This window comes from Manis javanica, chromosome 1, assembly GCF_040802235.1.
Source record: "Manis javanica isolate MJ-LG chromosome 1, MJ_LKY, whole genome shotgun sequence".
NCBI classification, from domain to species: domain Eukaryota; kingdom Metazoa; phylum Chordata; class Mammalia; order Pholidota; family Manidae; genus Manis; species Manis javanica.
In genome coordinates this window covers 35,851,188-35,877,338 of record NC_133156.1, presented here as the reverse complement: position 1 = coordinate 35,877,338, position 26,151 = coordinate 35,851,188, and the positions used below count along the sequence as shown (strand labels likewise).

Sequence of the window (26,151 nt, the reverse complement as noted above, 5' to 3'; positions counted from 1 at the left end):
CTGCTTGAACCTGTGTTCTGCTTGAGGAGGACATGGCGTCTGAGGGAGACCCTCCCTCCCCAAGTTTGTTTTGATGACAGGGGAAGGGTATGTGTGAACCTTCATTGATTTGGTACATATCAATGTAACAAAGGCAAGGTGGAAGTCTCTGGGTATCCTTTACTACTTGCCGTCCTGGAAGAGAAAGGTAGGAAGAGATGTACCAGCAGATGGGCCGGGGTGCCACAGGTTAGCGCAGACACCAACTCCACCTGGAAGAGGCAGCAGAACCTCCAGGTGCCCTGCAGCCTCCTGGCCCCCACGGCACACCCTGGGAGTGGGAAGGATGAAGTGACAGCCTCATTTTTCACAAGGGTGGTCTGGCCTGCCAGAGAAGACAGAACATATACATCTTGGGCTCCATCAGCATCCCTGGGATGGAGGACAGGCTCCAGGTTGAAGCCACAATATTTCACAAAAGTTGGGAAGGATAGGAGTGGGGTCAAAGAGGTCTGCCAGACAGACCAAGAGAGTGGAAAAGGGATCCCATGAGCAGACAGGAAGGAAGTGGGGGTTGCTTGAGGAGGCTTAGAGGTAATAAATTTATCATCTTAGGTGCTCCATAGCTGCTGGAGTGATTTTAATGGGCCAACTGCCCAAAAGGCCTCTAAGTGTATGGGAAACAAATTGGACAGGAAGTAAAAGGTTACAGTCTTATAATTAAAGCATAACCACCTGGAGCTGGGAAGAACTTCTTGCTCATGAAAACAGAAGAGGGGGATATTTTTCTCTCATGGGTCAACAAAATCTAAAAGGGAAAAAAACTACCAGGGTCCATTCATGAGTAAAAAGCAGTTGCTTGGACATGAACAAGAAAATATAAATGTGGATGCCAGTAGGTAGGCCTTCTAGTGCAAATACCATGTTGTTATCCAACCTACCTTAGACATAACTTAACTAATCTATGATGGACTGGAAGAGGCTCCCAAACTACTCTGAGGGATGCCACTTCTACGTTCTTTGAAAGGGTGGCAGGTTTCCAGAGAGTAGTCTTTCATTACTAAGGCTGCTAAGTTGCATTTTATTATTGTAAGTTTAAAATTTTCAGATTAATAACATTTCCTTACCATAAAGTTAACCAATGAGGACACTAAAGTTGTTCTGATCAAGTAAATAATTTAATCTCAGGTGTTAAGACAACAGCTTGTAGCTTACATTTGTCTCAAAGGACCTCTTCTCTATTTCGAATTAGTTGCCCAATGTTGAGAAAACCCTTCTGATTAATGGATAGATATATCTGATGAACAAGTAGATGCATATTTTTTAACACAGCCTGACCTACCATCTCAGCATTCTCTTCAATTAAACAGATGCTGGAAAAATGAGCTAGTAACTTCCAACATGTAAAAATGCACTACATAACAGACATAAATGGTTAAAGAAATTGTTTTTTTTCTTATTATTACAGCTTTAGAGAAAGTCAACACAGTTTAAAAAAATGTTTACCGAACCCCTGAAATACCCACACAGACCTTCAGACAGTCTGTAATGTCTCTGGGCCCTCCAAGCTCTGGCCCCTGCCTCCTCACCACTGCATCTTAAACAAAAGGAAGGAAAACCTCAGTGGCAGAAACAGGCCGGATACAAAGAGGCATTCCACTGAGTGTTTTCCTCCACTCCCAATGGGGAAAGTGAGGCGGGAAGGAGAGAACAAGACAATTACTACACAGACTGTATTGTCTTAGATAAACCCATATGTACCCCCAGCTGGAAAAATCACCAACTGAAAAAGAAAAAGGTACTCAGATGCACAGAGCTGAGAGGCCTCTGCCAGCCCCCTCCTCCGGGCTGCCTTAGTCCTGATGACTCAGTAGCTTCTGGTACAGAGAACACCACAGCCCCACAAACAAGCAATTCAAAGAATTTGGAGACTGGCTAACACACCTCCAACAGCAATGTGTACAGATGGCAGATCTGCATAATGCATGCCATGGCATGCTCATTCATTTTTAACCATGACATTATTCTTTTGTGGTTATCTCAGGGAAGAGAAACATCACTGGTAAATCCTATATCTAGAAGAACTAAAGGGCTGGGATGATTAGGAGAAAGATTGAAAAGGGGGAGGTGGTGACCTCCACATCCCTGGAGCTATTCAAGCCGAAGGCTGTGGCAGACAGAATTCCTCCTCAGGGTGAGACTTGCACTGAATGATTCCTAAAGTTCTCTTCCAACTCAAACTCTGTTTCTAAAAATAAAAGCAACCCTTTTAAAATTTATTTTTTTTAAAAATCACACAAGTTATACATATATACAACTGTATCGCAGTACCAACGACCATATAATGGCATTTACGAAACATTTTCCTCAGATGACTACTGCCACAACCCTGCAACTCAGCTATTACTGTCATTATCCCGATTTTAGAGGTAGGACAGGGCTCTGAGTCTAAGTAATTGCTCTGAGGTCAGACAGCTGGAGAGCAGAAATCGCTGACAGCTCCAGGCTTCTCTCTGACATTTCTCCCCCTCCTCCTCCCCTTCCCCTTTTTGTCTTCAGGTAAGTACAGTGTAACAATGGGAAAATGGAGGCGAGACCTTGAGAATGAGCTGCGTACAGGTAAGTGACTGAACCCCTTCCTATCACTTTGTGCCATCAGATAATTCAGAGGGGACTTATTCATAACCTCAGTGGGCAACGAATACACTGAGATGTGCAATTTTTTTAAGTTGGTTCATGCATATCGAAATTTTAGAAAGAAAAAAATTAGTCCTTTTTATAGGTTTAGAAAAGGAAGCATTTTAGTTTAAAGTGAGGAAATGAAAGGAAGAATTTTTTTCTTAGAGTAGTTTCTGTCATTCCCACGGGTGGTGAGTGCATGCTGCTTCTGAGATCACAGTGAATGAAACATTCGCGTGAATTCCATAATGAACAGGCACAGAAGACAAATGCCAATTCATTAACAAAGAAGAAAAGATTAATTCTAAAAGATAAGCCCCCAAAGTTGGTTATTATTTGAATGTTCAAAAAGAGAAGCACCTGTTCTTAATTTTGTTTGGAGGCTGTTTTGATCCTCAGAATTCAGATCGAAGCTAATTCTTCTCAAAAATGTTTCAGCAAAGAGGGTGTGGGTGGCAGTGGGTAGAGAGGAGTGACTTCCATCAAACAGGCTTTCTGTATTCTAACTGCTTAAAGAAGTCACAGTTTCACAAATGGTTGAAAGGGAATGAAAATCCCGAAGCTTTGCACCAGAGTTTTACAGTTTTCAAAACACACCCTCTCCATCATCTTTCTGATGGAGAACCCTGGAGAGGAGGGGCTGCCAAACCCTTCTTATGAAAGAGGCTGCTGCAGCCCAGAAACACTTAGTAACTGGCCCAAGACACACAGTATTGACTTACATCTTCACTGATACCCAGTCCAGTGCTCCTTGCCTCAACAGGGAAATCACTGCCAAATAAAGTTGCCAACTCAAGATCATCTTCCTAAAAGCCAGCCTGGCCACCAGCTGGGTCTACACAGAGGGGAGAATGGGTAGGTATCTCTCAAAGCATTCACATCCTCATGGAAATAAAATGGAAACTGGAAGTGACAGAATCTGTCATTTAAGACCTGCTGGCATGTTCTGCCTGGACAAGCTGTTTTTCCTTCCGAACTCATAATCCCTTAGGAAAAGGGGGGTTGTTTGTAGTTACCACTTCTCTCATCTCAACCCTTGAACACTAAGGCAAAGAACTTGAGGACAGCGTAGCTGTGTGTTTGACTCTGAGCTGATAACAACAGCAGTACTCACTAACGCATACTACATGTCAGGCACTGTGCTGAGAACACTAACCGGTTTTATATGCATATTACAGATAAGGAAACTGGGACACAGGGAGATTAAGGTCACCTGCTCCAAGCTCTAAAGCTCTCAAATAGAGGAGTTGGAATTTAAACCTACAGGGGCCTGTGGTCTTAGCCCCTCTGCCACTTATTAGCTGTGTGATCTTGCATAAATTACTTAATTTCTCTCAAACTTACTTCGGCAATCTGCAAAATGGGATAATAATAGTGACCCTATAAGGCAGTTCAAAGCAATAAATGAGATAACAAGCAGTACTTGGCTTCAGAACTGTTCCACTACATGGTTCCAAGGAAAGCTCTTCACAAATGAAGATGTACAATAAGGCAGCTGCTTGGCACTGTGCCCACCACAGTGGAAATGCTTGAATGCCACTATCAGTACTCATTATCGTTGTACAACAGTGCCAGTAATCAGGGTCAAGAACCAAGGGAAGAGCTTCTTCACCTCATCCATGAAGGCCCAGTTCAGGTGTCACCTGCTCCAGAGAACTCTCCTTTGCTCTCCATTCTGACTTAGTTTGCCACAGAATATCTTGGTTCTTATGGCCAATCTCGGAGCACATCTTACTTCCCTAAGCAGATCCTGATCCATGCCTTGGACCCCTTGAACTATTTATAATGCCAAAGCACACACTAGGCCCTCAGGAACTGTGGTGGTTTTAAAATGTCCCTTCAAGAGGTGGGGTCTAATTCTCCCCTCCTTGCATGTATGCTGAACTTAATGACTCATTTCTAACTAACAGAAAAAATGTCAGTGATAATGCGCAACCCCAGAGACTAGGTCATAGAGGAATTGTAGCTTCCCGCTTGTCCTTTCTCTCAGATCATTTGCTCTGGGGGAAGCTAGTTGCCATGCACTAAGGACACTCAAGCTTCCTAATGGGAGGCCTGGGCATTGAAGAACTGAGGCCTCCTGCCAACAGCCATGTGTGTGTACCATCCTGGAAGCAGATCCCCTCGCCCCAGTCAAGCCTTCAGATGACTGCAGCCCTAGCCGACACCTTGACTGCAATCTCATGAGAGACAGACCATCAGCTGGAACCACCAAGCTAAGCCTGAATTCCTGACCCATAAAAACTATGAGATAGTAAATATTTGTAGTGTTAAGCTACCACACTTGGGGGAGTTTTTTATACAGCAAAATATTACCAAAACCAGAACCATGTGGTAAGTTTAACAGCAAGACGACAACTGGAAAATCATAGTTTTAGGGTAGAAGAAGTAATCTTCATACTTGGACAAGAGCTTCCCTATTATTAAACAAAAACAGAAATCAGATGGCAGACCAAGGATGGGCTGGCTTCAGGCTTTCGCTCAGTAATGGCCACAGTGAAGCAGAAGTAGAGAGGGGAAGTGTGGCTGACTCAAGTTAAGGTTGGCCAAACAGCTCAGGACTCTCTACTCTCAAAATATGTGGGCCTCTGGAGTGGAAGGGCCCCAGCTCCATCCCTGCCTGTTCCTTCTCCAGTCTTTGCCACACTCCAGCCACACAGCCCTCCTCTTAGTTCCCCAAAGGGACCAACCCCTTCCTGCCCCCTTGCCTTTGCACTTCGAGGGGTTCTCCTCCTAGCATGCCTTTCCTCTTTTGTTCACTCATTTTTATTCACTGAACTTTTAAAAACTTTTGGTTAAATAATTTCAACATATAAATATGATGCAATAAATGCACAATGAATTCCTAAATGTCTTTCATCCATGTTCACTGTTTACATATTCCACACTTGTTTGATCATTCTCTCTCCCTTTTCCCCGTCTATCTATATCTATAATTGTTTTTTGAAACATTTGAGAGAAAGTTGAATACATGATAACCCTTCATTCCTAAACTCTTTACTGCATATTTCCTAAGAATAAGGATATCAAAATCAGGAAATTTAACACTAATACAATACGGTTATCTCAGTCCATACTCAGACTTTGCCACTTGGTCCCATAATGTCCTTTATAGCTAATTTCTTTTTCCTTGCTTAGGATCCAATCCAAGGTTGTCCATTCATTTTCTCATTGATAAGATATATCATATGTCAGGGATTTTGTAAAGCACTGGGATGAAATGATGAGGGAGAAAAACAGACACAGCCCCATCCTCATGGTGCTTATAGTTTAGCAGGGAGACATAGTAATCAAATAGTCACAGTACTTGTAAGTTTGTGTAATCACAAACCAAGGGATAAGATTTAAATAAAAAAGCTCCAATTAGGGTGGGGGGAAAAGAGGTCCAGAAGTTCCCCTAGGTTGGGACACCTGAGCTGAGAATGACAGGTGCAGAGGCTCTGTGCAGAATGCATGACTTGTCCAAGGTCAGTATGAGTAGAGGGCAGAGTTGAGGGGGCAGCGTGAGGAGGGGCCTGGAGTGGAGTGTGCCTTTTTTCTTAGAAAGGAAAGCTACTGATGGATTTCCAGGACAGCCTGTGGCATAATTTACATTTCCATAAGACCACTCTGGCTGCTATATGGAGAAAGGTAATAAAAATCATATGGGTCAACAATCCTTTAGCCTTGATTTCAGAATCCAAAACCTTTTTTTATACATTTTGTAAATAATTCATTTAGTGACAAAGCCTGACCTGAATGGATATGAGGCTACTTATAATCCTTATTTATCCACTTAGTGCAAATATTCTTACATTTTTGGCCCTCTCCCCCAAAAAATAATGTGTTATGATTATGGGGAGTTACAGTAGACTTCACTGGGGCTATTACATAATACAATATATGCATTGTATTAAACTTCCTAAATCGGGAAGATTCTTGTGCCACTTATCAATTTACTGCCTCTCAACTTGATTGACTGCTGTGCAACAAAGAGATCTGGGCCCTTTAAACGTTTTTCCCTTGCCAGATAACGTGATGTCAACAGCAATCAGTAGAAGATGCTGGAGAGTTATTTCTGAAGGAAGCTTTTTTTTTCTATCCTGGTTCTGGTGTATTCGCCAGGCAGACTGTATAGATGACTTCTCTAGCACCAAGTTCCTACAGCAAGCGCAGCTGCTCCATATCCAGCTGCAGTGACCAGCAGCCTCCCCCTAACACCCATACCCTTGGGCAGTTTTGTAGCTGAATGCCTTCCATAAGGCACCTCAGCATGAATGACTTGCCCCAGCACATCTTGCTAGTGAGGCACCAGAGCTACCTCTCTGCCTCTCAGTGAGCACAGTTGTGTCCTCTCTCACAAAGTCAAGTTATCAGCTGGGGCCCCTCTCCCTCGAGGACTCTATCTTAGCCCCAGGAGGGGGATCTCCCTTAGGAATTCTATCTCAGTGGGGTAGGTGTGCTCCCTGCTCTAGTCAGCCCTAGGGGTAGAGGCTGCTCTTAGAGCTGCTATTCCCACATTCTTTAGAATATATACAGAGCTCTCTTAACTTGGTAATAGCCAATCCTTCATTACTCCAATCTCTTATCACAGTTGACAGTTCTTTATATTAACTTTCTGTGTTCAGATTGCCGGGTGGTTTCTCTTCTGATTTGATCCTAACTAACATAATTCTTAATCCTAAAATGTCCTCTTTTACAAAGGGATTAGGCTAAGGGATTCTGGACCTGAAATACTAGCAACATCTATGGACCACTTCTTATATCCCAAACACTATTCCAAGTGCTTTGTGTATATGACTTAATTTAATCCTGATAACTATCCTGTGAGATAGGTACTATTCTGGTGTGCATTTCAAAACAGAGGAAACAAAGAGATTTAGCAACTTTCCCAAAGTCATATGCAGCTAGTAAAGATCAGAGCTGGGATTCAGACCCCAGCAAACCTGTGTCTTATAAGCCTAGGCGTGAGGTGTGCAGAGGTAAGGAGAGAGGTGGCAGCAGGGAGATCAACTTGAAGGCTAGTGTGCATCCTTTCCTGTGCTCTTGGGCCCCATGCCCAGTCTACGGACCTATCCCACTGCCCTGGAACTATCTGCCTAGCATTCTAGCTGGTCATCAAGAGCAGAGATCTGAGGTCCTTTCTTCCTGGAATGTCAAGTGTTTAGCAGAGAGCCAGACTGGGCATGTTCAATGTTCAGTCAAAATCTTCAGAATAAACGACATGCTGAATAAAGCAGAACTACAGACCTAACCAGCTAACCCACAGGCTGAGCTTCTGAGTCATGCCCTGTGCTTGGAGTGCTCTTGTCTCTTGAGCCCTGTCCTGGAGCTCTTCTGTTTCACCTGGCCTTGTATGCAGTCATCTGACAATGGCTGACAAAATGACCTCCTGGGTCTTTTCAACTCTTGAACTCCAGGAACCATTGAAGGTCATGTGACTTCTCTGTCCTACATGGTTCATGTCTCTGGGAACCGCAGGGTGGAGGTCAGCTCATGGACTTGGCCCCACCTGCATCCCAGCCTCCTCCACGCCCACTGCTGGCTTTACTTTTTAGGGGCCAGCAACACTGAACTTGGGAGACCCTGCACACACCACACTGCTTTCCCCTCTCTGAGCTTTTGACCATGTTGTTCTCTCACTGGGAATCCCTGGGCTCTTCCCCACCCCAATCAGGTCATCCTCTGCACAGAAACTGTGCCTGGCTTTCCCTGCCTGGCTAAACCATCCCACTCACAACCAAAGACTTAGGTGAGGATTCCACCCTTCAGGAAGCCTCTTCTGCTCCAGCCACCCTGCCCACTTAGGTTAACTGGCTCTCCTGTGTGTTCACATAGGACCCTATACTTGCAGCTACCAGAGATAGACCCCACTGTACTCTGGCCCACCTGTCTGGAGTGTGGGGCCAAGGTTAGCAGAGAAGGCTTATGCCCCTGCAGGCCAATCACAGCTCCATCAGTGACTAGCTGTGTGACCTTAGGTGCAACACTTCCTCTCCCTGGTGCTTAGTGCCCACATCTATAAAATGGGTATGTTTATATAGAGTGTGTATGGCACTCGGTTTCTGTGAAGATTAAGAGCAATAATGTATGTAAAGTGCTTAACACTGTGCTTGGTAAAAGCAGCCTGCACTGTAGTTACTATTATGAATATCTGAAGCTCCGAAGCTGCATGTTAACCCATGTTAGTGGCCTCACTGGGACCTCCAGTGCCTCCTACATTGCCACACCCATCTTTCTGAGGCATACCTCTAGTCAGGTCACCTTTGCACAGAAACTGTGCCCAGCTTCCCTGCATCCTAAAATCTAGCCTCCCCACCTCAGCATTAGAACTCCTGTAGTCCAGCCCTTACATCCCAGCAGTCACTTTCTGACAGACATCAGAAGGGTCAGTGACTCTGGCTAACTCCCTAGTCCTGAATACATTCCCCTATTCTGCCACCTGAGAGGCCCCAATTCTAGTATGTACTTTCCTAAATTCCTAACCTTCCTCAGGGTCACCTTAAAAGTCACCATCTTTCAGAAGTCCTTCCTGACCTCAATCAGTGCCCTCTCCTCCTCCTGGCACCCCACAAACCAGGATGCCCCCTCCCCTCTCCACGGCACTAGCTGTGCTCTGCCTTGTGCTATACATTACCGTGAACTTGTCTATGTCCCCTTGAAGACTAGAAGCTCTCTGAAGGGAGGGACTGTTTTCTGTACCTATCATGAAGTAACCCCCCAAATCAACTGGATTCGAACCAAAACAAAAGTAAATTGTTGAAACCATTGTAGTTGGAACTCAGAAAAAGAAAAATAATAAGTAAAAAGATGTACCATGTGTTATTCATTGTTATTCAAGGCTAATGGCTAAGTTTACAAAAAAAAAGTTGATCTGCTAACAAGGAGAGTGGCTTTAGTTAAAGAATACAAATGTGCAAGGTAATATGCTAATCCTCCATGGGAAGAGAGGACATTTCCCATGAATTAAAAGGGAATTGAAGTAGCTGGGAGAGATTAAGACAATTATCCCTCCCTTTGCAAAGTTTTATCCACTTCCACCCAAACACAACACACACATGAACTCACGCACATACATAAAACAATGTGAAATGGCCCATGTATTGTTTCCCTGGAACTGCCACAAAAAAGTACCACAAGCTAGGTGGCTTAAAACAACAGGCATTAATTGTCTCACAATTCTGGGAGCTACAACTTTGAAATCAAAGGGTTGGCAGGGCAGTGCTGCCTCCAAAGCCTGAGGGAGGACGTGCCCTTGTCTCTTGCAGCTGCTGACAGCAGCATGCATTCCATGGTTTATGGCAGCATATCTCCAACCTCTGCCTCCGTCTGCATGTGGCTGGCTTCCCTCTGTCTCTCCTCTTACAAAGACCCCAGTCAGTCATATAGGATTAAGGGCCCACCCTATCCCAATATGACCTCCTTGTAAAGAAATATACCTGCACTGACTCTATTTCCAAATAAGGTCACATTCTGAGATACTGGGGGTTAGGACTTCAACTTATCTCTTTGGGGGACATGATTCAACCCGTAACAGTCCATTCACCCATCTTATGGGAGATGTGGTCCTGGGAGAAGGACCTACCCAATGTCACACAGCAACTGAAGGCATTTCCTCCACCAGGAAGAGACTAGAACAGGGGTCGACAAACCAAGGCCTGCCAAATCCAGTCTGCTGCCTGTTTTTGCAAATAAAGTTTTATTGGAACACAGCACTTTTCGTGTATGCATTGTCTCTGGCTGCTTTCACACTACAATGACAGAGCTGAATAGTTGCAGCAGAGACCGAATGGCTCACAAATCCTGAAATATTCTCTGGCTTGAGAAAATACATAAAATACACTGGCCAGGTCTGGAGATGGATCTTAAGACTAGGCCCACATGGAAGCTCCAGCTGGAACCTCACCAAGGGACTGTCTTGCTGGTAAGGCTCATTCCATATTACTTCCCTCTGCCTAGAGAAATGGCAAAACATAGCACAACATTCATGCCCCTGAAGTTGTACAAATTAAATTCTGTAAGCATTTCCAAGAGACAGAGATGAAATATAACTGGAAATATCAGAGTAGATTTTCTGGAAAAGGAAAAGATTTGAGAGGAGCCTGAAAAGATGGATAGTCGGCACTCAAGAAATCCTCTAAGCCACCCTGAGCCACAGCAGATTGCCCACGACTCTGCTGAGCTCTTAAAGGGAGTGAGTTCCCCATCACTGGAGCTGTTCAAGCCAAAAATGGCTAATCATTTTGGAGGCATGAGTTTGGGTGAAATGGAACAAGATGAAAGACAGTCCCTTGGAATTGTGGACTCCACAGAGATAGGGTATGGCTTCTTCAGTCTCATCTCTCATCATACTTGCTGAGAGAGATGCACACAGCATAGAGCTGGGGGATGGCAGGAGTGGAGGCAGTGATAGAAATGCAGACAGAGAGAGGGGAGGGTTGAAAACAGGACAAGGATAAAAGAGGTGTCCTCACTCCCCAAGTAAGAGAGCATACACAAACCACACTGGAAGGAAATTCACACCATGGCTTTCTTCCCCCTTAAATGCTACAGAGAAGAAAGCAGAAAGCAAAAGTTTGATGATTAGGATTATAACTAATCAAAGGTCCCTTTAATGCCTCTGGCTTGGCACCTGGCAACCTTCTCGATGTGCCCCATTGTCCCCTGCTCCTGCCAGGGGAGGGGAAGAGCAGCAGCCCAGCCAGGACCCAGGCTGGGGAGGGAGGCCTGGGGGGTGCACCTCAGACACCTGGGGCTGACTTTGCAGGGAAACCCTATCCTTCAGGAGCAGAGAAGCCCTGGCTACCCCAAAGGGAAAGAGAACATGACAGATAGCAACACATGACAACTGCCCCAAGCTGGGGACAGGGAGAGCTGTAAGACTAAAAGCTGACAAGTCCCTCTTATCTGTATTCTGCTCAGATGCCAGGGAGCTACTACCCCCACTTTACAGGTGAGGAAATGGAGGACATGAGAGGTTAAGTGACTCGTCAACAAAACATGGTGGCTAAGAGCACAAGTTTGAGGGCCAGAGATTTGAGTTTGAGTCCCACCACTTGTTTCTTCTGCAGGCCTGGGAAGTTACTTAAAGCTTCCTGAGCTTCAGTTTCCCATGAGCAGGATGACTACTGGAAGAACACTTACAATGCTGAAGAAATGAGTGGACACAAAGCACGGCCTGCAGCAAGAACGCAATAAACTAATGATGATTACAGTTAGTGTTGTGGCGCCAGGACTCCTAGAGAGGGCTATCTCTCAGCGCAGTACTGCTGCCACACCTCCTGGGCCCCACAGCCACACCAGTGGCCACCTGCAACCTCTGAGGGAAGGCTCCTGAAGGGGGATGGAGCTGCGGCCACTCCTCTCCTGGCAAAGGGCCCAGTACTGAGACGTGTGGCTGTGGTCAGCAGAGGTGCCTCACCCAGTGAGGGCACCCCAAATGCCCTCAAACAGCTCTTTTTCTTAGAAATACCCCCGGATGCTTTTGAGGCCCCCCTCAGACAAGGGAATGTGGAATGTGCCTTTTCTGCTGGAATGGGAAGCCTCTGTCCTCTCAGTTCACAGATTCCTCTCTCCTAATAACAGGAATGTACATTCTGGGGTTTCCTGACATGGCAGGAAGTACAAAGCAGAAAACAAAGTGGACCTTGTGCTCACATCATTTCTAACAAAGCTACTGCAGCCCCTGACACAGGCGGAATGAACTTTACTAGACAGGGTGGACCTCAGATTCCAAATACCTAGAGACACAGCGACGCAAGGGAAGTGGTTCTCAGGCTCAGTTTAAGCAGAAATCCTCCAGATATAAATTTAGGGAAGTCGGTTCAAGAGCCTAGGTTTATAGATTTATATTTCCAAGTGAACACCTTATTTTTTTTCCCTGAAAAGAACACTAGGCTTATAGTCAAAAGGACTAGGCTCAACTTACTGGCTCTTGACTAGTTACACCACTTATGCTCTTTGAGCTCTGTTTTTTTCATATGTAAAGTGGGGGTGATAAGCCCTGTCCTGCTTCCTTCATGAGATAAAGAGAACAAACTGGACAGAACTCCCAAACTTAAATGTCTGCAGAGGCCAGGCCGGTAATGTGAAAGGGTGAAGAAGCAGGTTGGAGACCACAAGGTATGGCAGGGGCTCTGCCAACAGGTAGCTGGGGCCTGTCTCAGAGCTGCTCCCCAGATCCAGCCACTTCTCGTGACACTAGAACATGAGCCTAGGTGCCAAACTTTTCAATTTTGCCCCAAAAACCGGAAGTGATAATTTTTTTCTTAAGCTAGACCATTCCAATATTTAAGTGCTGATAACTTACTAACATTTAGAAATGCAGACACCTAGCCATCTGTGGGGCAACACTGGTGAGCCACTCAAAATATATCTCTGGGCTACACCTGGCCCAGAGGCCACCAGTTTACAACCTCCATTAAAGGACACATGTAAGATTTTTAAAAATTATATAAAGGTCAAACAAAGGAATAAAAGGAGTTCTCTGAAGTAGACAGCCATTAAGGTTTATTATCAATAAAATAACCAGGAATTCAAACTACCTGGTGCTCTAAGAACAAAATCACTAACTTTTGAGTAAAATTAGGTGCCAAATTTAGAAACTGGTTATTTCACAAACAGACCTTCACACACATACACATTTTAACTGTCAGCAGCTGACTGATCAATACTCAGGAGGAAACATGCAAAAATAACAGTTTTCAGTTGAGCACATACAATGTGCCTTAGCAGCAGGAAGTAATTTTCACACAAACTCCCCCGCCAGATGTTTCCAACCTGTTCCCTTTAAGAAACCCCTTCCTTCCAGAAACCCCTGCTCTGCTCAGCAGCTGGCCTCTTTGAGGAGGCTAACATCGGTACCTCATGTGGGAGACCCACACAAACACACAACCCTGGTTAACTGGGGCCTTGGGAGGCTGCCCGAGTGAGGCTCCCAGGCAGCACATGGGACCTGCTGTAATCCTACCCTGGGCTGCTCCCTGGTAATTCGGCTAATGGAGAACTTTCCAGAGCCAATACACTGAATTCCATAGCCAGGCTTGTGGGGCCCTCAATAACCTCCCACTGCAGCCTCCTCATGTCCAGGGCCAGAGAAGGTCCAGGACTCACCCACGGTCTTAGGACCAGCAGATGGTGAGGCAGCAGCAGAAGCCTCTGGCTGTGTGCTTGCTCCACTAGAGTGAGACACCTGGGACCATCCTAAGTATTCCCAGGTTGGAATCCTATTTGTGTCATTTCCTAGCTGTTTGTACCTGGATATGTCATCGAACCTCTCTGCACCTCAGTTTTCTCATCTTTCATGTAATCTAATCATCACCAAGACACTATGAAGTGGTGATCATTGTGCTCATTTTAGGAGAAGGCGGAGGTTCCAGAGATTGGACACAGAGCTAGTAAGTGGAAGAGCTGGGCTGAATCACACACCTGAATCAGAGGGCTGGCTCGCAATCCCAGGGTCTTTCCAGCTCCAGGGACAGGTTTGTAGGGTCTCTGTAATACCACCTCTTTCCAGGGAAGCCCCTAGTTTAGACTCTCCCCCCATACACACAGACACCTCACCCTTGCCCCACAACAGGAAGGCAGAGCACCTATTGTTGAAGGGCAATAGACCACAGGCATTAGAGAAAAGCAAAGCTATAGGGCCCTGAGAGTCCTTGCAGCCCACAGCAGAGGAACTTGGAAACTGCACTGCCCATCCCGGATCCTGGACCCTGACTCTGAGCTGCTTATATCTGAGCTGCTTGTGAAATAATCAGTTTCTAAATTTGGCTGGCAACTCAGGAATCTGCAGATAAATGCACTCCCCAGGAATAAACGTTCAAAGGCAGGTCCCAAAGCACTCCTGGGGGGAGTGGAGTGGACACCTGGGAAAATCGAGGTCTGCCTCGTGGGGTTACTGACAATTTGGGGATATGGGCAGAGAGAAAAAGACTTCCCCATGGGCTCTCAATAGGATTTGTTGAACATGTGGACCCTTGGTCCACTCCAGACTGCTCAATCATGCCCCTTTGGGCGTGGGCCATGGAGTCTCCATCCTCAGGCTTCCCAGGGATTCTGAGGCACCCTGAAGTTCCAGAAGAACCATTCTTCAAGGCTAAGCTTCCTGCTGCCCTCAGCCGGCTGTTACTGAGTACCGATCCTACCATTCACTCCCTTGCTTCTTCAATCTTTCAGCAGTTTTTGGCAAATAAGAACAGTTAATGGAGAAAGAGTTTAGTTCCTGCCTCAGGAGCAGACAGTCTAGAAGGATTAAAAATGATTACTACACTGCATGATACATTTGTACAAGGGGCTCTGGGCCCCCAGAGGAGAGAACTAACTCGACGCCAGGCTGCCCCAGCAGGGGTCTTGAAAGTCCTGAAGAAAGGTGTCAGAGGCCAGGGAGCAGTACTTGTGGAGGCCTGGGCCCCGTGGAGCACACTTACAGGTGCAGGGAAGGAGCAGCAGCAGGAAACACAAGGCCATGACTTCCTGGAAGAGCCTCTAATCTAAGCAGGCAGCAAATAAAGGCTCAGGGGGACGCTGGAGTGGCCAAAGAATACTTCCTGGAGGTGGCAAAGAATATCTTCCAGAAGGATGCAGAAGATTGGGGTACTCTCTTTGGGTAGGAAGCAGGAAGAGGCCCCCAGGAATTGCTTCAGATTCTGAAGAGTCAAGTGTGGGCGACAAAAAGCAGCCTGCATGCACAACCTCCTCCCGCCCCCAATCATCAGACAGACTGTCTGGCCCTGCTCCCTGGCCCTGGGCCCTTAGGCCAACCACCCATCCTCAGATTGCTCACCTTCCCAACAACTTCAGTAAAGGCATCCCTCTCTAACTCAGCACAGGGAAGCTGAGTCCCTACTACAGAAGAGGAATTGAGTCCCCACTATAAGGCAGGTGCTTCCCACAAGCAGCAGCATAAGCACATGCAGAGAGCACGTGTTCTGCACCAAGCCTTGTGCCCATTCAAGTGCACAGGGACTCATTCAAGCCTCAAAAGAATCCCCAAATATGGCTAACTTTGTTCCCACTCAACAAACAAAAATTTCAGGCAAGAACGTCAAGTGGCTTGCCTGAAGCAGGGGACCTGAGTCAGGTAGTGTAGCTCCAAAACCAGAGCTCTCCACCCTGCCCCAGTGCCTCAGTGAAGTTGCTTTGCCCTTGGGGCTTCTGTAGGGGTGTGCAAGGGTTCCTCATCAAGGTCACATCCAGTGACCTCAGGGGTTCCTCCTAGGCCACTGAAGAGGATCGATCTTAGAGCAATGGCCTCTCCCCTTTGCTCAGGGACTGGGGCTCCCATAGCAGCCTCTCAGGAGGGAATGGAGGGGGGAATGGGAGACAGGTCCCTTGTCCTGCTTAGGTGTTGGGTCAGAGACCTGGAGGCTCAAATACCAGCTCCACACCCCAGGCTGTGCATCCTCAGGCTAGTACCTGCACCTCTCTGAGCCTTGTTCCCCTCGTTCACTCCTATCTGCTTATGATGGCAAGGATTTAACAAGACAAACAGGTAGCAGGGTTATTAGTCCAATGCTGAGTGGAGTAAGTGCTAAATAAATGGTAGCTGTTATTACTAACATTATCATCTACCGCATCATCATTATTATTAGTGGCATTTTATGCTGTGGCTTTTATCACCTGAGAAAACTGAAGAAAATTCAGCATTTAAAGCTCAGAATTCTCTCAAAACCAAAGGGAAGGTAAAAATGGGCCTGCTTTTTTTCCCTTACTTCTCCTATCTGTACTCAGCAGAGGGCAGCAAACAGGAACCATCCAAAGATAAGAGGGAGAGAAGGGAGACACATGGAGAGAAAGCTACACACTCATAAATACACACCCACCCACCACAGCAAGCGGAATTGTTTAGCTTCCTCTAGCTTCCAAAGTATGAACACTCTGCCTCCTCCAGCTAAGAGGGCCAGGCAGAAAAAAAGTTGAAGCTGAAGAGACAGAAGTTCTTTTTCAGCTTGAGAGAAATTTTCAATGAGCTGACTCTGAATGTGTATGTGTGTGGTGGGGGAGCAGCTCTCAGGGCGTCTGTGTGGGGAAAGGAAGGCAGGGGAACTCACGGATTAAATAAAGGCTGCTCTCAACCGCCCCTCCTCCCAACCTGCCACTTCATGCTGGCAAGCACTCACAGGCAAGCTTTCCTCAGGAGGAACCTGAGGCCTGCAGTGGTGATCAGCTCAGCCGCCCGCGAGCAGAGAGAGGTTGAGAAACAGACCTCCGGACAGCAAGCTCAGGGATCAAAACAGTGCAGGATGGCAGAGGTTTTATCTCAAGGACCAAGGCTGATCCCCCGAGTAGTGACTGACTGGGGCCCTGTGTCAGCAGGATTCTGGGACATTTGTTGGTTTCATTCCTAGATTTCACTTCCCCCGCCTCAACCAATGCACCCTGAGTTTTCTCTGAGGAACAGCTCTATGATTTGGGTTGCCCGACTGTACCCCTAGCTCCAGGGCGGGTTCAGTCAGTCAGCATAGCTCACCCTCTTGACAAGTCTGAATGGTTCAGAGAGCACATTAGACCCAAACTTAACCTTTGGATGTCTTGCTAGTACTTATAGGAGAAAATTTCCTGTCTCTTCTGTAGAAGCAACCAGAGGAAACAGACTTTCTCCTCCAGCATCTGGGTATGGATATGAGGTCAGACAGAACTGCAACCACTTTTTGCTACCGTGGGGGCTCAGTCTAGGACATGAACTTCTAGATCATACCATACCTGAGGCCAACTGCAATTACAGAAGCTAATACATTCCCTGCCTCATTTTAGCCCCTGTGGCTTAATTCACTGTTAGTTGCAACTGATAGACCATCTGAGGTGGCTCTTAAGCGCTGATTAGCTCCATCTGCCCCAGACAGCAGTAACGGCACCACATGCTACACAGCCTTTTAATTCCTCTATCCCCCAGCTGGATCCCTTCGCCACCTTAAAGTTTAATTCATTTTACTTGCTTTAAAATGATACAAATTTGAGAAGATTTACAAACATGGATCTGCAAAAAAAACCCAGCTAAGTTTCAGCAAATAATTAGCCAATAAGTACTGGCCTCCAAAACTGGGAGTGATAATCTTGGCTCATGAAGGAAACAGCAGTACAGAAGGACCAAATATTAGGATGTGGAGGGAAAAAATATTTGTGGTAAGACAGAATAAGAACTTGGAGAAGAACTGGGTTCCTGTTCCACCCTCTAAGAACTGATTTCCCCTCTCTCCTTGGCCTCAGTTTACATACCTACAAAATGAGGGGATTGAACTAGATGACTTCTGAAGCCCCCTTCCTACTCTGACGCAGAGCAATTATTCAGCAAAAATGTTCCTTCTGTGGTTCAAGTGCCAAGCCTTATGCTAAGTGCTAGAAGAGGATGTGGTTCCTACTTTAAGACATTTCCAGGTTGGAGGCCATGATGCACTTCTTGGCCACAGGGAGTCAGGCATGTACGGGCTACCTCCTTTCCCCGCTCCACTGGGCATGAGGACAATCGCTCTCTGAGAGGCAAGACTCTTACTTCAGGCTTCCTGGGGGCAAGGCCTTACCTATCAGCTTCTCCCTTATTGGCTCTGACACATACATGGGATACAGAGGGTGAGATATATGCAAAATACAGAACCCACTGTAAACCCACCATCATGAGCATTTAGCTGTCATGGGACACTTGTGGCAGCCAAGTTTGCCTCAGGGTGATTTGTTTGGGTGATGAGACCTGACTGTGGACAAGATACAATTAGCAAGCTAGATGGTTATCTTTCAAACAGGCCTCTGCTTTCTCATTCCTGATTCCATTATTTGTTATCGTGTCACAGGCACCAACAAATTAAAGGCTACTCATGCTTAGACCACAGCCTGAGAGGAAGTGTTAAGAGTATGAACACACCCCTAAGTAGTGCCCTCATTACAAGTTAGATGCCTGTGTCAACACACTTCTACTGTCCAGGAGTTTTCATTATATGCTTCCACACAAACTCACAGAACCTCAGGATGTTAGAGCTGGAAAAGTCCTAACAAAGTATCTATTCCCAACTTGCCATTCACTCCATTTGAGCAGCAATGTTAAGAAAATATCTGAGGCCAGGGTTGGGAAAGAGATTGATTGGCAATGTCTGCCCCAGCCAGAAGAAAAGCACCATTATGATACATTTACCTTTCCCCTTCTGAGTCTAAGCCTTCACTTCACAGAGGAGGAATCTAAGGCCCAGAGAGGTTAATAAGCCACTTGCAGGACAGGAAGAAGCAGGGAGCCAGATTTGCTCAGGTAAAACCACCACCTTCCCCAGTGGCATCAGATTTCAGCTGGGCATGCAGACAGAGAGGTGATTAGCAATATAAAGGTTCCCTGCCTTTCTGTGGAAAATTAAAAGGAATCAATCCAAGGCTACATTTCTAAGGTATTTAACTTTCTGATGAGTAAGGCTCTGCCACCAGGAAGACTGAAAAAAGGGGAGAAAAAGTATTGACTTTTGGATGTTGTAAGAATAAAGTTCAGCCCTCACACAATGGGGAAAGCTCTTGATATCAGAAAATTAAAGTCACTGGTGTTCCACTATGCCACCAATTTCTATTCCATGGTCACCATTATCCAATGAAGTAATTTCTCACAAGAGATTGGCTCAGGAATGGGGATGGACTGCATTGTGTTTCCTAACACGGGTTTTTAATAGCCAGCTCCCAAGCCTGGAATATGAAACAGACTATAGGATTAAACCAAGACATTAAATAAACTGGGGCTAGGAATGAGGAGGACCTCCAAATTAAATTGAAGACGGCTCTAAGACTGGCTTTTCTGCTTGGTTTTTCATTCTTCTGAGAAGCCATTTGTCTGATCAGATGAATGCAGAAATCTTAAAAGCATTATGTGTCTTTTACAAGTCGGCTGCCTGACCCAGCTGGAGAGGTACCCAGGATGAGCCAGCATGAGTGGTTATGGAGACTTACCCTCGGGCAGATGATAAATGCTCTTAATTTGAAACTCTTCATTCTCCAATCCAGTGGAGTTAGAGGACTGCTCAAACAGTGGGAATGTCACCCTCAAAGAAACTTCTCTCTAAGCCACAAGGAATATATTTTTCATTTGGATAAAATCCTGTCAGACTTCCCTCCAGAGCCTCTGCTGTTATTTCTACCAGAAAGATCAATGAGGTGCTCTGGGATAATTCTTAACAATTGTAAGAGTGACAAGCTAAGCTCAGAACTGGTCAGCCCTGTCGAAAAAAGCTCTGTGTGCTCAAGATGCCAGATTTCCCAGATAGCAGAGCGATGTGTTGTGTGCACATTCCAGTGCACTGGGATGAGGATGGAGCACCAATGCTCTGAGAAGTCAGCCTCCTCCCATCAGCCCAGCTGACATTCAAACAAGAGACAGGGCCAAGCCCAGTACTGTGTGTGCATCTGCAGGAGAGTGAAACAAAAAGGGGCTGTGTGGAAATTTGGCAGAGCATTCCTGAAAGGCAGCAGATGAATGCTGAATCCTATAGCACCTAGAAGAAGAGCTTATCATGGGGGGAAACAGCTCCATTCTGCTGTTCTCAGGGAGCAGAGATTTTCTTTAAAGCAAGGATAATCAGTTGGTACCTCCCGAACACCACCAAGCCCCTTCACCACTTCCTCCTCCTCACAATATTCCAGAGCAAAAGAACTGAACAAGGACTAGACCTTTCCAGATGAGGGCTCTGAGCAGCACCCAGCTGTTGCTCCCCTCTTTCTCTGCCCAAAAGGCTGCCTTACTCCATCAATTCCCTCTTGCACAAGTGAGTAATTTACTTTGAAAGCTCAGGCCAAACTGGCAGTTAACCTTGACCTTCTCTCTACACATCTGGGTCTATAGAAAATGAAAATCAGGACGTCTCTGGCGTCCACAGCAAATGAAATACAAGGGCTTTCTCCAGGCAGAGGCAGAATGTCAGGAGCTATTTTAGAACTGGTTATAGCTATTCCAAAAGAGTGTTAGCACTTGGGCAAGACACTCCCCTCTTGACCTGAGGCTGTGTCCAGTATGGAGGCCCCACAGCTAGGGATGCTACAAGGGAATCCTGCCTCAGAAAAGAAAAAAGCAGTACCCACTGTACTCCTCACTGACTCATCAATGGTATCACAGAATGCTAGAGCTGGACCAGTAACCACATTTTACAGATGGAGAAAGGGAGGCTCAGACAGGGAGCTGGGAGGTGATCAAAGACACACACAGCAAGTGATTGGCAATGCTGAGGGTGGAACCCTGCCTGCCTGCCCCTGATGCTGGTACGAGTGGGAACAGAAGAAAGAGATTTCATGAAGGAAAAACCCATATGAGAACCCATATGAGATTTTAAGAGAAAAGAGGTCTAAAATGGCTGTCAGGGTTTGAACTAGAGGTTTAGGAAAGCAGTTGGGGTGTTCAGTTTCCAAATAGTAAGATCTACCAGAAAGGTCAACCAGGACTTCTAGGATCGTTTGCAACAATTACCAGAGTGGCAGGCTGCTCTCAAACTGATCAGCACTGTTGCAAAGAGCCCTCCGTGTTCACGATGCCAGACTTTCCAGGAAGCAGCCTGACACAGGGAAAAGGAACCATCAACCTCAAAAGTCAGCCTCTTCCCCCCTCTTGTCAACAGTCAGTCAAGTTGGACCCCGATGCCCAAATTATCCACTTCCTATGGGACCAAGGAAATCCCATAAGAAAACCTGAAATGCTCCACTGTGTGAAACAATTCAAGCATACATGCATTCCCTGGCACCTACACAGCCAAGGGCTAGGAGGGTAGAAGTGATCCAAAAGAGTTTCTGCTATCAGTCTATACGTATGTCACTCATACACACACACAGACACACAGACACAGACACAGACACAGACACATACACACACACGGGTGAGTTCAGAGGAGGCAGGAACAATTAAGATCCAGTCTTGGCTGCAAGACAACTACACCTAATCAGACTGGACAAGTTCATAATGGGTCAAGTGACAGTGAAGGCATCTGCTGTTCCAGCCCAGAACACATCCAGATAACCTCTGGGAAATTTTGGGGGTCCCTCTTCCAGAGCCCCCACTTCTGGATTCCCAAGAGGTCAAAGGCAATGGCCCTCTCAAGGACCAGGAGCTCATTCCCCAACCCCAGGGCCTGAAGCTCCAAGGGGAGCATGATCTTTGCATCTTCAAAGGAACCCACAGGATCTGGGGAAGAAGTCTGGGAAGGAAGGAGGGTCAACAAAGGAGAGAAGGAAGGCCCAGGTGTCTGGTTGGGCAGATGAGAAAACAGGGAAAGGGAGACCTGAGTAGGGAGACCAGGAATCAGCAGGTGGGGGAGAAAGCAGAAAAGACCTGGACGCCAAATAGGAGGAGCTGACTGGGGACTCAAGGATGAGAGGGGACCCTTCAAAAGCGGGAGGTGGGAGAAGAGGTGAGGTGACAGCAGATAGGGACAGAAAGGAGGATGGTAACCGGTAAGAAACAGACCTCCAGACTGGGTATTAAAAGTCCTGGTTTCTTGTTTTCGGTCTGTCGCTGATGGGCGCGGGGCCCCGAATGAGTCCCTGTCCTCTTCTGAGCCTCAACTGCCCCATCCAAAAAAATGGGAAGAACAGAAAAGTCTCCGGCTGACTGTGAAGAGGCAGGCAGGGAAAGGGATAGGACGCAACCAAAGGCTAGAAGTGAATTCGGAGAGCGTGTTCCCAGCCCCACGGCTCCTAAGGGACTCACCTGTCCGGCCGCCGGTGGCGCCGCCGCTCCGGATCCCCCGGGGGTGCTGTCGGGCTGCCTCTCGCGGTACAGCGCCCAGAGCCCCACGTTGGGCAGAAGAACCAGGGCCGCCAGCACCAGCGCCACCGCCTGCAGAAGCCGCTTCTCCTTCCGCCTCATCGGGGCCGGTCAGCCCCGCCGCGCCCCGCCGGCTCCGCTGCGCCGCCCCCAGCCCGCGCGTCCGCCCGTCCACCCGGCGGCGGCAGCAGCGCGGCCACGAAGAGCCGCCGCGGCGCCGGCCCCGCTCCAACTCCGCGGCACTTCCGCCGCTCGCCGGCCGGGGAGCCGGGCCTCGGCACCGCGACGCCGCTGCGGGGGGGGAACCGCCGCTGCTGCCGCCCCGCGCCCGCTGAGCCGCGCGCTGCCACCGCCGCCCTCCTCGCTGCTGGCGGCCGAGCACCGTGCGCCGCGGGGGCCGGCCTGCTCGCGGTGTTTCCTGGCCCGCGCGGGCGCGGCGGGGCCCCGCAGCGCAAGGCGTCCCCCTATCGGGGAGCAGTGGTGTGGCCCGCTCCTCGGCGGTGCCCCGCCCGCGGTAGCTTTGCGAAAGTCCGGGAGTTGGCGAGTTGGCGAGTTGGTCGCTAACCGGTGTGCGCTGGGCAGCGGGGCTGGGACGCGCGGCGGGGCCCCGAAGCCTCGACCAGCTGCTACCTTGGCTCCGGACTCGAGCGGAGAGTGTGCGAGCTCCCCGGGCACAGGCAAACAGGGCGGCAGCCTGGCAGGGTGCTTCGTGCCTGCAGCTTCCCTCACGCCTAGGCTCGGCTCCGAAGACATGCGGACCCACTCTGTCCCGGGGGCTGGGTATTCCCAGGCGTGACATCGGGTCACCGCTGTGCACGCGCACGGTGCTGCGGCCCGGGCCTAGTTTTCTCCTCTCCGAGATCCTGGCGTCAGGTGTGAAAGCCCTCTGTGAACTGTGGGGTGCGATGCCCTCCCGCCACCTGTCGGTTGTCCCAGCAAACCGGCGCGGAGGTCACCGGGGACCCTCCGCGCGTCCTTATCTCATGCAAGTCCAACATCCTTGGAATCGGAATGGTCTCAAGTCCCAGGTGTGCTTCTAGGCACTCAGATCACGGAGCCCGTTCTCGAAAACTCTTGCCGGTGTCTGTATCCGGTCAGCTACTCAGCAAACCCTTAGCGAACGCCTCCTGTGTGCCTGACGCCGTGCCAGGTACAGGCGTGAGATGAAAACAGGCTGGAGCCCTGACGTCTGGGAGCTGAAACACCAAACACACAACCGCATTTGACGAGGGACTGTGTCCAGCACCGTGGTGCGGACTCTGAGGAGGTGGGTCGGTCCGCCTGGGCGCTGCGGGAGCCGCGGACTCCCACTGCGACGGCGGTGCCTGTGGTTCCCCAAGGAGTCTAACTGTGCTGCTTCCTCTCTGATGCCCAGGGACGATGCGCCCTCTCGGTGGCCTTCCTCTTTGCCACTCCACATGCGTTGTCTTGATTCTCTGCAGTCTCCAGCCCAGGCCCTGACTCCCATGCCAACCCCACTCCCTCCTCTCCGCCGCCTTAAGACCTGCCAACTGCCTCCCAGTTCTTCTGGGCCCCAGGCTGAGAATCAATGGGGATTCAAGTTTCTGACATTATAGCCCCCGGGTGTTGACATCTGCTACAAAATCTTCAAAGCTCCCATCACCTACTAGAGGCCACACTTCTCACTGTGACCTGCTCAGACTGATCAAACATTCTGTCCTCCTCTCTGCCCTGCCCTGCCCAGTTGCTGACTGTTGACCACACAGTTCCTTCCACCCAGAAAGCTCTCTGCTCTTCCCCATCTGTGTTGGTGGAAATCTTGTTCATCTTTCCATGTCTACTTGAACTGCCACCTCCTCCATGAACTTCTCCAAAATTCCTCCTCAGGGGGCTGCTGTCTTTGTATTTCTGCTACAGTAATGCTTACCCTTTATTGAATGCTAACTCCTTGCCAGGCACATGTTAAACCTTTAACATGCATTATCTTGTGTGGAAAGTGTTTTTCTGATCCTTGTTTGCAAATAAGACTCAGATTAAAGAAAGCCACAGCCAGAATGATCCTGTTTTAACAAGTCAGATGGCATCACCATTCTGCTCAAATCCCTCCAGTGGCTTCCCACCTTCCACTGGATTCCTATAAGGAACTACAAGATCCTACAAGGCCATATATGAATAGCCCCACCCTTTACTTTCTTCATTGTGTCCCAAATCAGGAACTTCACGCTGTTCATCAGAGCATACCAGGCACATTCCGGCTTCTGCCAAGAATGCCCACTCTTCTGTCCCTAGATCCTAGCCCTATGCCTCTATAAAAATATATTTTTTAATTGTGGTAAAATATATATATAATTTATCATTTAAACTGTTCAATGGCATTAAGTATATTCACATTGTTGTACAACCATCACCACTATTCATCTCCAGAACTTTTTTTATAACCCCAAACTGAAACTCGGTACCCATTAAACACTCCCTATTCTTCCCTCTGCTCAACCCCTTGTAACCACCATTCTACTTTCTGTCTTTATGATTTGACTGTCTGGGTACTTCATGTAAGTCATACAGTACTTGTCCTTTTGTGTTTGGCTTACTTACATCACTTAGCATGTTTTCAAGGTTCATCCATGTTGCAACATGTATCAGAATTTCATTCCTTTTTAAGACTGAAGAATATCCTATTGTACGTATATACCACACTTTGTTTATCCATTCATATATCCATGGACACTGGGATTATTTCCACCTTTTGGTTATTGTGAACAATGCTGCTATGAATAGCCCTATGTTTTTATACTACAGTTGATACACAGTATTTATGTAATTTAATTTCCCTTCCATCTCTGACAAAAGTGGAAGTTCCTCAAGGGAAAGATAATGTTGCACATAAAAATTCTTTTATGTGCCTCAATAGCACAAGTACAATGCTAAAAAGAGTAGCTAGAGTGATCCTTTTGCAAATACGAGGTTCACTCTGGCCCTAGGAATTCACCTTTATGTTAGACTTAGTGTTAAACTTCCTTTTATATTAGAATAATCTATGAGAATCCTTACCAGAGCCCTCAAGGCCCCAAATGACCTGACCATACTTGTAGATTTTGTCCTCTCTCCTCCCTTCTAATTACACTGGTGTTCTTGCTGTATTCCTCAAGTGCACCAAGTTAATGGTGGCCTTGGTGTCTTTGCAAATTTGCTGTGCCATTGTTTAGAAGTCTCTTCCTCGAAATATTGGTTTGGTTCCCTTTCTCCCATTTCTCAAGAACTGAATAAAATATCCTGCCTCAGAGAAAGCTTCCCTGACCAGCTGACCTAAAATATCAAAGAGTGCCCCTGCCATCTCCATGTGCTTGATTTTTTCAGAACAGGTATCATTTTTGGTTTTCGCCCCTAGAATGTGAGCAAGGAGGAACTTTGGTTGGTTGGTTGATTGTTTTTTTGGGTTGTTTTTTGTTTGTTTGGGTTCTCTATGGTATATGCTACCTCTGCTAGCATGTACTACTCCTTTTTGACAATTCAGAAAGCCAGTGCTCCTTCCAGGTGAAGGAATTAGTGAAAAAGGGTACCCCTCTCCCTGGGCCAAAGCAGCAGAAGCTAAGCTAGGACACATGGATTTCAGCTCATATTCCAGCTCAATCACATGAAGCTAAGCTGTGGCCCCTCCCATGCCTGGAAGATACTAGGTAATAATTTCCAGTTGAGTGAAGTCTAGCAGTTGAGGTCATGTCCAGGAAAACCTTCAGTGTTTCCTCCTCCTCACTCCTTCCAGCAATGTAGAGGATTGTGTGCAAAATTGGATTTGAGCTTTTCTTTGTATCTTACCCGAGCAACTTGTTGACCAAAGCTAC

The 26,151-nt window shown here is 47.4% G+C and overlaps 1 protein-coding gene across 5 annotated transcripts in view; it reads right to left on the bottom strand.

Moving 5' to 3' along the window:
• The window catches only part of GALNT10 (polypeptide N-acetylgalactosaminyltransferase 10), a 263,067-nt gene extending 239,633 nt beyond the window's left edge, over nt 1-23,434 (bottom strand). For 2 of the 5 annotated variants that reach the window (XM_037025113.2, XM_017678701.3), the window contains exon 1: nt 22,292-22,582. In XM_037025113.2, the coding sequence (XP_036881008.1) occupies nt 22,292-22,450 (159 nt within the window). In that variant the 5' untranslated portion in view covers nt 22,451-22,582. Of the gene's footprint in view, nt 1-22,291 lie in introns of all 5 variants that reach the window. The other 3 variants (XM_037025114.2, XM_073231198.1, XM_037025112.2) reach the window with 3 other exon arrangements.
• Nucleotides 23,435-26,151: the final 2,717 nt, after the last annotated feature.